This window comes from Bidens hawaiensis, unplaced genomic scaffold (assembly GCF_021521415.1).
Source record: "Bidens hawaiensis isolate Kalapana, Puna unplaced genomic scaffold, B.hawaiensis_p1.1 tig00047613_1, whole genome shotgun sequence".
In the NCBI taxonomy this organism is placed as follows: Eukaryota; Viridiplantae; Streptophyta; class Magnoliopsida; order Asterales; family Asteraceae; genus Bidens; species Bidens hawaiensis.
In genome coordinates, this window is record NW_027498522.1 from 3,513 (window position 1) to 16,040 (window position 12,528).

Sequence of the window (12,528 nt, forward strand, 5' to 3'; positions counted from 1 at the left end):
GAACCATTCACGACATATGCAAGTGATGACAAAGCTTCATTATTTTAACAACATGCTTATACTTGATTCGTTAATATTTATAAACTTAGAAAGGCTAACCAAACATTTGCAGTTGGCACATAAGACTACCAACTTTGACCCATTTATCCAACCCACCCAATAAAGCTCAGTTTGCCACCTCATATCTGGAAGTGTAAACGAGCCAAGTAAAGCCACTCATGAACTAGTGAGTCCGGCTTGCTAAAGCTCAGATCGAAACACGTATAAACATGCTCGAGTCTAAATAAGCATGTTCAATAAAAAAGCCTGACTGGACTTGTGAGCCTAAGATTTATATGTTATATCAATTTTATTAATAAAATAGTGATATATTATATAATAAAAACAATTATAAATATAATAAGGATAAAAATTAAATAGTATATATTACATGATGTATATAAAATTATAACTATTAAGTAAAAGGATAACAGTAGATTACATGGATTATCCCTTTGGTTTGGGAAAACTACAGAATTGGTCCCTAAATTTTAAAAATCAACAAACCACGGATGAAAGCAAAAAGTTCTATAGGGGACCAAATCCTTAATTTGCGCCAAACCATATGGATCATCCGAGTGATTAACCCAAAAAATAATAAAATGACTAAAATGCCTTAATAGTTAACAGAAAAATGTAATTGTTGATACAAGGGACAGAGAGTTAAAATTTTGAAACCACAAGCCATGATATGGCAAAAATTTGGCCTTGGTACTCAAGTAGTCCAAATGAGCAAACGTCACTGACAAAAACCGAACTTTACTCGTGTATAAATAAATAAAGCAAATAATAAACGAACCAAGTTTGAGCCAACCTTGAGGTTGACTCGTTGACACCCCTACCCAAAACTGACAGGTAGCAGTATCGCTAATCTTTTAATTAAGGAAAAAACCATGCAGCCAGTGACACTTGACCAAAGCATAATAAGAAATCTTTATTGAGCCCAAATTATGCACCACTAATCAAAGGATTCTCGGATACAGTATACACATTTTCGTTAGTTTAAATTGAAAACTTATGACAAATCAAACGATCCCTGTCCTTCGCTAATGGCGTACACGAGTTTCTTGTACATGATTTCCTGTGTAAACAAGTTCAATATTTAGTTAAAAGTCCTAAAAATTTAATTATAAAAACCTAAATTGGATTGTACCTTGGTGGAATATGGAGGAAGCTTTAGGTAATTAGCACACGTCATCACACTTGGCAAATCATCATCTGCAGGTTCTGATAATCCGCTCGCGTGAGACGCCGTGTTGTTGGCTGTTGAAGAATGCTGTGCCCAATAATAAAAACAGTTTACAATGCATGAATGAGTAAATATAATAATGATAATAGAGGGTAATATTTAATATGTTTAAAATTTAGTTTTGGGTTGGGTAAATATCAAATGATACAAGTTTTCCATGTAAACTTCCCCATAACGAAAATAACAATAACCACAATAATAATAACAATAACTATAATATTAATAATGGAAACAATGCATACCTTTCTCACAATTGTTAACTTAGGATTCAATACAGCCAAACCACCAGGAGGAAGCCGAGGTGCGCCAGTCACAAATTGGCAAAATGCTCGTTGCTGTTCTGGATTGAACTCTCCCATTATCTCAAGTAACTAATAAAATAACATGTTTTATTAAAATCAAATGCTTATGAATAGCAAATTAAATAAATCCGAAAACTAAAAAGATAATACTGCTTACATTAACTACTGCAGGGCTCTTTGATGTGTATCCATGATCAAATTTTATGTGTTCAACAAGCGTATCAGCCTGTGTATAGAAAAAACATCAATTATGCTTAGATAAAATATAATAAGTATATAAACAATCAAACAGGAAGAGTAAAAAAGGAAATTTACCTCCCACAACTCTCCACGCCCACAAAGTAAATAATCCAATTCACTTGGAGAGAATATTTGTAAAGCCGAAATGTCAAAAACCTGACAGTAATATAAGATACATGTTAGCTTCAAATTTACACATAAGATCGGTCCATTTGAACAGTTTCTTTCAGTCAAATATTACAAATAACATTCTTTGTTCACTTAAACGAACGAACATGAACAAATATCTCATTCGGTTCGGTTCATTTATGTTTGTTCGTTCATTTCCATCCGTTAATGCTCATTCATGTTCCTTCGTTTACGTTGATTTATGTTTGTTAGTTTACTCTTATTCTTCTAAACATTTTAAACTTATTACAATTTAGTTTTGTTTTCTAAAATTAAAAAATCACCAATTACAACTTAGTCTAATTTTATTCCTTTTTTAAGCCAAACAGGCACGTTTGCTTTTCATTAGTGTTCGTACAATTATGTTTGTTTATGCCCGTTTGTCCAAGTTCAGTTATGTTCATTCGTGAACTGTTCTTTTATACCATTAACAAACAAACATAACGAACACGAACACATTCATTTTCTTAACGTATGAACATAAACAAAAAAAACAGGTTCGTTTAATTGTCTGTGTTCAATTGTTTGTTCAGTTAAAGTAAAATGTTCGTCTATGTTCAGATACTTTCATTTGTTTATGTCCGTTTATGCCTCTTTACGTCCGTGAACCGTTCTTTTATACTGTTAACAAACAAACATAAACGAACACAAATGTGTTCATTTCCTTAACAAATGAACACAAACAAAAAACAAATTAGTTTAACAGTTCATGTTCAATCACTTGTTCAGGTAAAGATAAACAGACAAACATGAACACACCCTGTTCGTGTTTGATTGGTTCATTTACAAGCCTAATTTTTATTGACCCAATTTCACGTAAATGGATAATCAATAAATAACTGTGAAGCGAACATAATATTACCTGATTAAAACCAGCTCTAAATGCTTCCATTTGTCGAGTGATACCTGTCTTGACAGTAGCATCAACTACCAGAGAAATATACTCCTCCAAATTGTTTAAATCAACCTGTAATTATCAATTATAACTATATAACTACAATAATAATAACAATAACAACAACAATAATAATACTAATAATAATAGTAATAGTAATAATAATAGTAATATATTAATTAATAATAATGAAACAGTACATCGTCGTCGCCTGTTTTGAGGACATATTCGGGGTAGCCAGGAAGTGTGAAGTCCAAGCAAAGGTCTTCAAGTGGGACCCCCCTAAACCTTAAGTTAAGTATCTCATTTTGGTCATGTATAGACTCAAGGTACTGTTTTCGGCTGACAAGAGCTTGTAACTCTTGCAATGTCTTACCAAATTCACCATCAAATAATGAAATGTCATGTAAATCGAGTTCCTGTTATAAACGAAGTTGTGTCTCAATCCAAAACAACAGAAAGATGAATAAGAACTATAAAGACCTCACAAAAAAGAATTTCACCAAGTATTGGAAATTTTGAAATCAGTTAATCGGTATCAACCGATTAACCGAATATCCAATATATTTTTATTAAGAAAATGTCATATATGAAATGTCAACTGTACATTTTGAAATGAAAAGTCAGGTAAATCAAGTTCCTGTTATATAAGAAGTTGTGTCTCAACTGTACATTTCAAAATCCCAACTCAAATTTTGTTATACTAACATAATCAATCTTGTAATAATACTTCAAATTAACTAAGCCAGTTAATAAAAAAACCATACCATTCTTATATAATAACTTTGTAAACCAGTTACTTCAAAAACAAACTATATCAGATTAACTTATCTTTATATTTTACTACTAGATTACAATAATATTTAACAAAGGTAAAATAAATAATGTATAAATTTTTTAGCTACAGAAATCAATTCAGTTGAAATCGGTTTATTCGGTTTTAACCAAAACTGAACATTCTTATTTGGTTGTTTTAACATATATATTAATAAAAAAGCTCACCTGTCCAAGCACAAGTTTATAAAAAGCAGGTGAAAGCGGAAGATCCAAAAGCCTCCCATCTTGAAGCGCTTTAGCCATCACACGACCAAGAAGGCGAAAATGCTCGGTTACCTTATAAAACTGACTACCATTAGAACCATCAACCGTAACAGGCCAAGGTCGCGGAAACAACCCGAGAGGTGCTAACACAAGGTCCACATCAGCACCCGATTCTGAAACATTAGACCTCCACATTCTCAATCCTACTTTTTGAAGATCATGACTTAATAAAGTATAAAACTCCAAAGTGGGGCCCAATCCGGTCCCAACTTCACCAAAATACTCAACTTCAAGAACCGCCTTTTGGCTAGAATACATCTCCATAACTTTCGCAGCCGATTCCAAAATCCGTGTTCGCGAAACACGAACTTTTTGTCGTTGTAACCGTCCGACCCTAAATTCCCGCTCGTTTAACGACCCGTGGCCCTCGGCACCCTGCTGCTGTTGAAGCCGGTGTAACGCTCGAGACAAACCGAAAGCAGTTGAATGAAAATACTGGCGTCTGATTTCAAACGGAAATAAAAACGGGCATGCTTTCGTGAGCTGATAACACCATGATGGAAGACTACCACTGCAAAGTGCGAGAGCGTCTTGAATTTGTCGAGACAATTTTGGAGTTAATTTTCCATTAACAAACTCATCACACGGAACCTTAATGCCACAGCTAGTAATATTCAGATCATCCAAACTTGGAACTTTTCCTTGCGCGAAACTGTCAGTTGATGACTGTACACGCAGACGTGGCGCCAGCTGGTTTAAACCGTCTAACACACGTAATAGAGATAATATGTTGTAAGTCGGGTTGGTTTTTTCTAAATCGCATGGAAGCTCGCCTTGTAAAATGCTGTCTAGAAGAGACATTGGGTGGGCCCCACTGTTATTCAAGTTCAAGTTTGAGGTTGTCTTAGTGGTGGTAGATTTAGATGGGGTAACGGCAACATTGTCGGCTCGTTGGTATGTGACGGTGTAAATATCGCCCCATAATCTAGTACCGTCACTAGATACAAAATCAGTTCCATTATCATCATCTTCATCTTGAACAAGTTGTCTTTGAACAGCTTGATAGATAGTTAAGTTTCGGTTTAGTTGTTTTCCGCCTGAAGAAAATACAAGCCTCGGGGACCCGGAAATGGGCCGCCCGTGGCGGTCTCTACCGCTGCCCCTAATGCCGCCTCTAGCACTGTTTGCAGCTGACAGCCCAGCCATGGCTGCGGCAGCAAACGACATTGTGCCTCGTGAACTCGGTGAGTCTACGCCACGACCTCGGCTGCTGCTAGAACCGCAAGCCGGGTTTGTTTCGTTGTCATTGGTTGCACCACTAGTGGGCCTTTCCTCACTTAGTTTGACATCATGAACTTTGTCGGGTGTGCAAACGGGAAGGGAATCGTCCTGTAGTACCTACAAAACCGTTTTGGTTATTATTACAATGCATACAAAAATACAAGATTTAAATATAGAACATAATAAATAAGATTCTAAAACAAACATACATAGGCCTGTAAACAAACAGAACATTCAGTGGACAAAAATTTGTTCATTCAGTTAAACGAACATCAGCACATGTCTTGTTCGTTCATTTATGTTTGTGGTTTTCGTTCATGTTCATTAGTTTATCTTCTTCGTTCGTTTACATTTGTTAAAACATGCATTTTAACTTTTTGGTACATTGCAACTTAGTATAGTTTTAATAACTTTTTAGGGACAACATACTGTTCGTGTTACTTCTAATTTGTTTAGCCTAGTTATGTCTGTTCCTTTACATTCATATTCATGAGCTGCTCATGTATACACTTAACGAACAAACACAAACGAACATGAACACATTTTTTCTTAACGAACGACCACGAAAAGAAAACCCCGTTTGGTTAAGTATTCGTGTTCGAACGCTTTGTTTGGTTAAAGTTAAACGAGCGAACACGAACAAGAAAACCCTGTTCGTTTAACTGTTCTAGCTCGATTGTTTGATTGGTTAAAGTCAAACGAACACGCTCTGTTCGTGTTCGTTTGGTTCATTTACAAGCCTAATTACATACATCATCATGATCTTCATCGTCCTCAGAAATGTCATCATCTTCAATCACCAAGACATCATCAATCTCAGTAGGTGATATATTAAAGTCCTCATCCTACAGAAAACAAAAGGGTTAATAAAGTAAACATAAACAACGATAGAGAATTGCATAAAAAAGCAAGATGAGGTCAAGAACATCTACTGAAAAAATATTAACAAATTGATGAAAAGATCCTGGAAATAAAAAAAGAACCATAAAGTAATGATTAGTGAACAATAGATTCTGATATCTTCCTACACTTAACAACTATAAAATGAATTTTGTTAATTGTGCATATTACAACGCATATCATAATTATCCTCCTAAATCAATATTAGAGAAAAAATGAATCATATATGATGTTACAATATTATAAAGAATATCAGTGCAAGTTAGTACAGACTGATCACTGAAGTAAAAAATATAACAAAAAAAAATCGAATTTTCTGTTTTTGGGTCGGTTTGAGCCCAAAGCCAACCCATGCACCCCACCTAATCACTATTTTTAAAAGACAGAATATTCAAAAGCGGTACCTCAGAAGTAGACTCCCCATCAACAGGTTTCATCTGTGCATCTTTATCCAAAGAAGCCTTTCTGCGCGCAGCATTTCTAGTCTGTGGACCCCCTCTACCTTCATCTTGACCTTTCAATACAGCTTTCCCCTTCCCTTTAGAAGAACTTGCATTCTTCTCTTGTAACACCTCCTTCTTGTTTGCTGAGTCACCAATATTAACCGATGACCTGGACCTCGTTGACTGCTGACGTGTACCACCAGTTCCAGCCTCTAAATTCCCAACATACGCTGAAGCCTTCTGACCCGACTCAGTTCGTTGAACACGTGGCCACAGAAAGTCCTCCACAGCTGCCAAGCTAGCAAGTGGGTCAATCAGAACAATATTTGAAGAATAATCACGCAGCAACTTTTCACCGTTTGCTCGACAAAGACGAAGCTTAAACGGTTGAGATAACGCGCCGAGACCAGATGACAATCGCGCGGTCGTAGATGAACGCGAACCGTGGCTCAAAACAACCGGGAACCGTTCTAAAGAGGTCAAAGCAGATTGAAGCTTTTGAACTAGCACAGTCATTGGCGCTTGTTGACCCTGGTCAACCGTTGACGGAAGTGCAACGTGAATAAACGACATGTATCGTTTACTCGCAAGTTCACGCAGCTTAGACATATTCGCTTCCGACACGCGTTCTTTTGAAAAGTGTCCACATGATAAGTAGTTTAGTAACGCATCCACAACACCACTACCGATAAACTCAAACGTTGAAACGCCATCGTCTTTGGTCAGCTCTAATAGCATCTCAGTAACAAAACCTAACAAGTTTTCTTCTTTTACAGGTGAAAATTCGGTTGACCAAAAACCATGCACCTTTGACTTCCCCTTGGACTTAGACTTTTGGTCATTAATGGCAACCAACTTCTTACAAAGGTATTTCAAATGTATGAGGTCATCTGTGATCCCGACTTCAGAACTTTGACCGGGGTCAGAATGAAAGTACTTATCTTTAAACGCTTTTGCGCTCGTACTAACAGACATCCGAAGACTAGAACTGACAGCTGGCAGTTCTGGAGAACCCGAGCTTTTCAAATCTACAGAAGCGTTTAAATCTGAAGTGGTGTGACGCCGATACCGCCTCGACCGTAAAGAAGAAGATCCAGGTATAGAATCATTCACGTTCTCACTCGATAATGCATCGAGAGCGAGTGCTTCTATTGCATGAACCACGCCTTCTCTCACAAACATCTTACTGAAAGTTTCTGGAAGCTTCTCCATTAATATCTCCGCTATTTGAAGCGAAGGTATTAACACTTGCGGATCCTTCCACGCCAAAACACCGGCCAAGAAACTATAATATCATATTATTAGAACATTTGCCACGATATAACAGAATAAAAAATAGTCAGTTATCACCAATGGCATACCTTGATATGTTTGCTACACCAAGTAGAGACTGAATCATATCTGCGGTACTAAAGTACATCAACTTCCCAATAACTGAAAGGCATTTGTGACGCACAGGTGCGTTTACACTGGAACCGTGCATCTGCAAGATAAATAAGATAGTATATATGTTTCCATGTCAGAGTCAGGCGCGGCAATTCCTAACACGGCCAGTTTATAAATGGGTCAACCCAAACACGAGCCATAAATCAAGTGGGTTGACCTGTTAGCCCGTTTAAGGGTTTTTGATCAAGTTAACATTTAGATTTTAAGATGAAAAGATGTTAAAAATTTGAAGTTAAATGTTTTGACTTCTAAATTTTCCTAACTATTAAAAGTGAAAATAGACTTTTACTTTTGAACCATTTTATCGACTTTTCACTTCCAACAATTTTGTTTTATTAGATCTAAAAGTATTCATATTCCATCCCACATGTCCAGCCCCATTTTTAAATTTAAAGGAAAAATGACCAAAAACATAAAAAAATATGCATCTACATTCCATCCCGCATCTTCATTCCCATACCCCATATTTTTATGGGAAAACCATCCCAAATGGTTGCAGATAAAGATTGCATACTGTGCCTCTTTGAATCTAACCTGAATCAAAACAGGAAGAAGGTCCATCCCAAATTGCTGCAGGAGCTCAGGTTGGTCATTTAACAATTTCTCACGAGCCGAGACCTCAGGCGCATCGCCACTCGATTCTTCTTGCTTGCTAGCTGGCTTCTTCAAGAGAGACCCTTTGACAAGCACATTACTACTTGTAGGAAGAGTTATGATTCCATTGGACAATGGTGGAAGAAGCTCGTTTGCCAAATTCACAATCTCAAAAATCTTCACACACAAAAGAAACAAATTGATTTAATAATCAGTGTTTAATACACATTGTTCTTAATCTTAAGTGTGACTGCTGAAAGTAAACTGTGGTAAATAAAATAGGGGCAATTGCATATATCCTTTAGTAAACTTCATTAATTGCATATTTACCCAACCCAAAGCCCAAGTTGCATGCATCTCATTTAATTTATTTTATTTTAGAATGATTATGTTACCCTTAATTTACTAAAACTTTAAAATTTCCCAAATTTTCATATTTGCCCATTTTTAACTAGTTTTTTTTCTCTTTTTTACAAAAAATAAGTTGATTTTTTATGTTTCGCTAATGAGTTATTATTTTTTTCTTTTTTGCGGTTTTACTAAGTTTTTTTTGCGTTTTTTCCACAATTTTCTTTCTGTCTATCATTCTTTATCATGAGCTTTTGGGGTAACAATCATAAATAAATACAAGTGTCAATCAACAAAATGTAAAGCAAATGCCAAAATTTTAATTTTAAAAGGGTATTTTTGTAATTATGTGACATTTCAATATGGGAGGGGATGTAATTTTAGTTTTGGGTTAGGTAAATAATATATGAAAAACAATATTACCTGCTCGGGTGGTCTACTCAAGGCAGAACCTGATAATATGTCTTTGAGAATCCCACTGATCCCTAAAAGAAGCAAAGTTTTGGATCCTAAAGGAGAGCCACTTGCACATGTAGACAGCAACCGTATTAAGCCCTGAAAATATTAACTTTATATAATGCTTCTCCTCAATAACAAAGATATGTCCCAAAACACAAGGCAAATATGTATGTACCGTGTATGTCGATGTACCGAGTGATGCTTGTCCACCACCAGAACTGGTTGAAATGAGAGAGGCGGCTTCTTTAACCAACCCATGAACACAAAGTTCGTCCAACTGGTCAGGTGATGCTGCAAACGCCTCCGCAATTCGAGTCAAACAAACTGAAGCATGCTCCAAAACCTTAAAATAAACAAAATAAAAAAGGAGTCAATTAACCGGTCTTGAGAAGATAAAATTGAAATTTTGTAGTCCTAGTATTACCTTGGCATCATGGTACTGCAGAAGATTAGTTAATAGTGGAACGGCTTCCATGACAAAATCAGCTGCATCAGATGGAAGTTTCTTACACATGTTTGCAGCAGTAGATAATGCCACGCGCTGAGACATAAAACAGAAAGTTAATATCACAATCTTTACTTGAAAATACATCTAACATAATTAGATCATAAATGGGTACCTGAACTCCTGTTGAAAAGAAGTCAAGATAAGAAAGAACTGCCATTAAAGCCCCAGCTCGCAAGCAGGCAGTCGGGTGCTCTTGTGATATCTTCTTAAGAGCTTGTAAAGACTGCACCAAAATGATAGAAGAAATTAACACTATTACAGTTTACAACAAGCTCACATACACCGATTAGAACTATGAATCATAAACTACAAAATTTCAACTCTCCTCAAACTCTTGACTTTAAGAAGCGCATCAATGTGTTTTTATCCCAAAAATTGATGCGTGATGCGCACCATATGACAGGCATTCGTTATTAAAAATTACAAAAAAGGTAACTCATAGATCGTATCTAAAGTGTAAACTTATTAGCTTTTAATTACCAAAATATAAGATATTCTCATCATCTCTGGTCAGATTTGTTCAATTAATGATCAGATTTGTACAATCAAATTCAAAAAAAAAAAAAAAACCCTTGGCACTCGATGATCCAATTTGTTCGTATACTCTGATCAACTGCACAACGTGCCACGTCACACATACGATCACATCAGAGCGCCTAAACTCCTAAAGTAATGCACGCATCATAAAATCACATTGCACGATGCAATCTATCACTGCATCATGTGCTACGTGTGTTTTAAAACCAAGCTCAAACTTAAAAGTACATAACAGACCACCTTAAATAAACTCCTTCACATTCTAAGTCTACTTGTTACCGAAAACAAAATGTGTTCTTTTCTACTTAGCATCACTTCTAACATACTTACATGATTAACTTAACATAATTAATTAATAAACAAGCTAACAAACCTGTTCAGCCAAGTCCATATACTCAATCGTAAGCAACCGCGCCACAAAACAAGAAACCGCACCATAATGCACCACAGCAGCACACGAAGACGGCAACACATCACATAAATGCGTCAACGCCCTCGCCGCCAACAGCATAATATCCGGATTACTTTCATGATTCAACAACCCAACAAGCACCGGCACAAACGAATCAACCGAGAACGTACTCAACGAATCCTCCGTCCCAATCGAAAGCATATCACATAACTGCGTCAACGCCTCAACCTGCTTCCCTTCCTCCCCATCCGCACGCAAACCCGACAGTATCTTCTTCAACCTCCCATTCTGGTGAGACGATGAAGCCGACGCCATCGCCGACGACGGTAACAAATCGTCCAACCCCGCACCTAACTTCCGCAACAAACCTTGAAGTGCACTGCTTGCAGAGGTTAAATTCTGGTGCAGAATCCCGACACCTCCACCGTCACTATCATCATCGTCATCTTCATCATCTTCTTCTTCAACTCCATCATTAATACTCAATCTCAAATTATTATTAATATTATTATTATAATTATCCCTAATTTCATGCTCCTTCTCTTTTCCTTTATCTAAATTATTATTATTATTATTATCCTGATTATTATTATTATTCTTTCTGCTCCGACGGCCTCGACCCGACCCCGAACCCGACCCGGAGACAGCTGATTCATTAACTAAACCACCACTACTACTATTAATATTATTATTATTATTAATATTATCCATATTATTAGAATTGGAAGAGCGTGAGCGAGTGGATACCGAAGGAACGGGACGAGTGCGTTTAGTGGATTGGGCTGATGAGGTGGCCTCGGCCCTCTTACGGCTACGAGTTTCCATACAACGATCAACGACGATCGGAGAAGCAGTGAACCATCACCACCACCCTAAGCATCATCGTCTGATGGATCGAATTGGATGAATTGATGGTGGAATTGAGTAATTGGATTGGATTGGATTGGATTGGATTTGAGACGATTTCTTGAAGGTTGGATGGTGAATCGGTGAGTGTGTGAAGAGAATTTTGAAGATGAAATTGGTATCAAGAGGGTTGAAAGAAACCCTAATTGGTGTTGGGAGTGGTTGGTTATATAGAGATAGATGTGTATGTATATATGTATGTGTGTTGTGTGTTGTGTGTTGTGTGTTTGGGCTTGAGTTTGAGTAAGTCGTACGTACGTAAACGATACGAAAGTGTCACTTGGTCTTGTTTTTTTTTTTCCTTTTTTATTAATATTTTCTTATTTTTTCATTTTGGCCTTATGGTTAACGACAAGTGAATTTTTTTTTTTTTTTTTTTGAAATTTGGATGACTTCTTTCAATTATGATAAAAGGTAGCCTTATGGCTCTTAAATTAGGGTGAGGTACTTGGTTTATGATTTGATTTAGTGATTTTGGTTTCGTTGTCGGAGAAAACGAAATAAGCAGGTATCTTATTAAGCGGTTTGTGAAGTTGATAACTATGTTATGGTATGTTCATAAGTTCTTTTAAACGCAAACACAAGTTGTATTCAATGTATTTATTGCGGGTAAGATTTTATGTTACAGGAGAGAAAGCAGCAAGTGATTTCGTATAGTGGAAAGAAGAGCATGATGGATGTTCATTCGTTACATGTGTAGGAAATTGTGTAATAAGAATTTATTAAAACAAACGAAGCAATTTCAACACAAATACAACAG

At 36.5% G+C, this 12,528-nt stretch overlaps 1 protein-coding gene across 1 annotated transcript; it reads right to left on the reverse strand.

Moving 5' to 3' along the window:
* Window positions 1–934: 934 nt before the first annotated feature.
* LOC143597129 (E3 ubiquitin-protein ligase UPL3-like) lies at window positions 935–11,974 on the reverse strand. Its single transcript, XM_077075719.1, has 17 exons — window positions 10,824–11,974; window positions 10,026–10,136; window positions 9,830–9,946; window positions 9,581–9,748; window positions 9,370–9,501; window positions 8,539–8,775; window positions 7,920–8,041; window positions 6,520–7,843; window positions 5,968–6,060; window positions 3,896–5,332; window positions 3,094–3,312; window positions 2,861–2,965; window positions 1,906–1,986; window positions 1,748–1,816; window positions 1,531–1,659; window positions 1,193–1,315; window positions 935–1,120 (listed from the first exon to the last, which is right to left on the reverse strand). The coding sequence occupies exons 1-17, from the start codon at window positions 11,685–11,687 to the stop codon at window positions 1,055–1,057; spliced, it is 5,397 nt and encodes a 1,798-aa protein (XP_076931834.1). The 5' UTR covers window positions 11,688–11,974; the 3' UTR covers window positions 935–1,054.
* Between the last annotated feature and the right edge of the window lie 554 nt (window positions 11,975–12,528).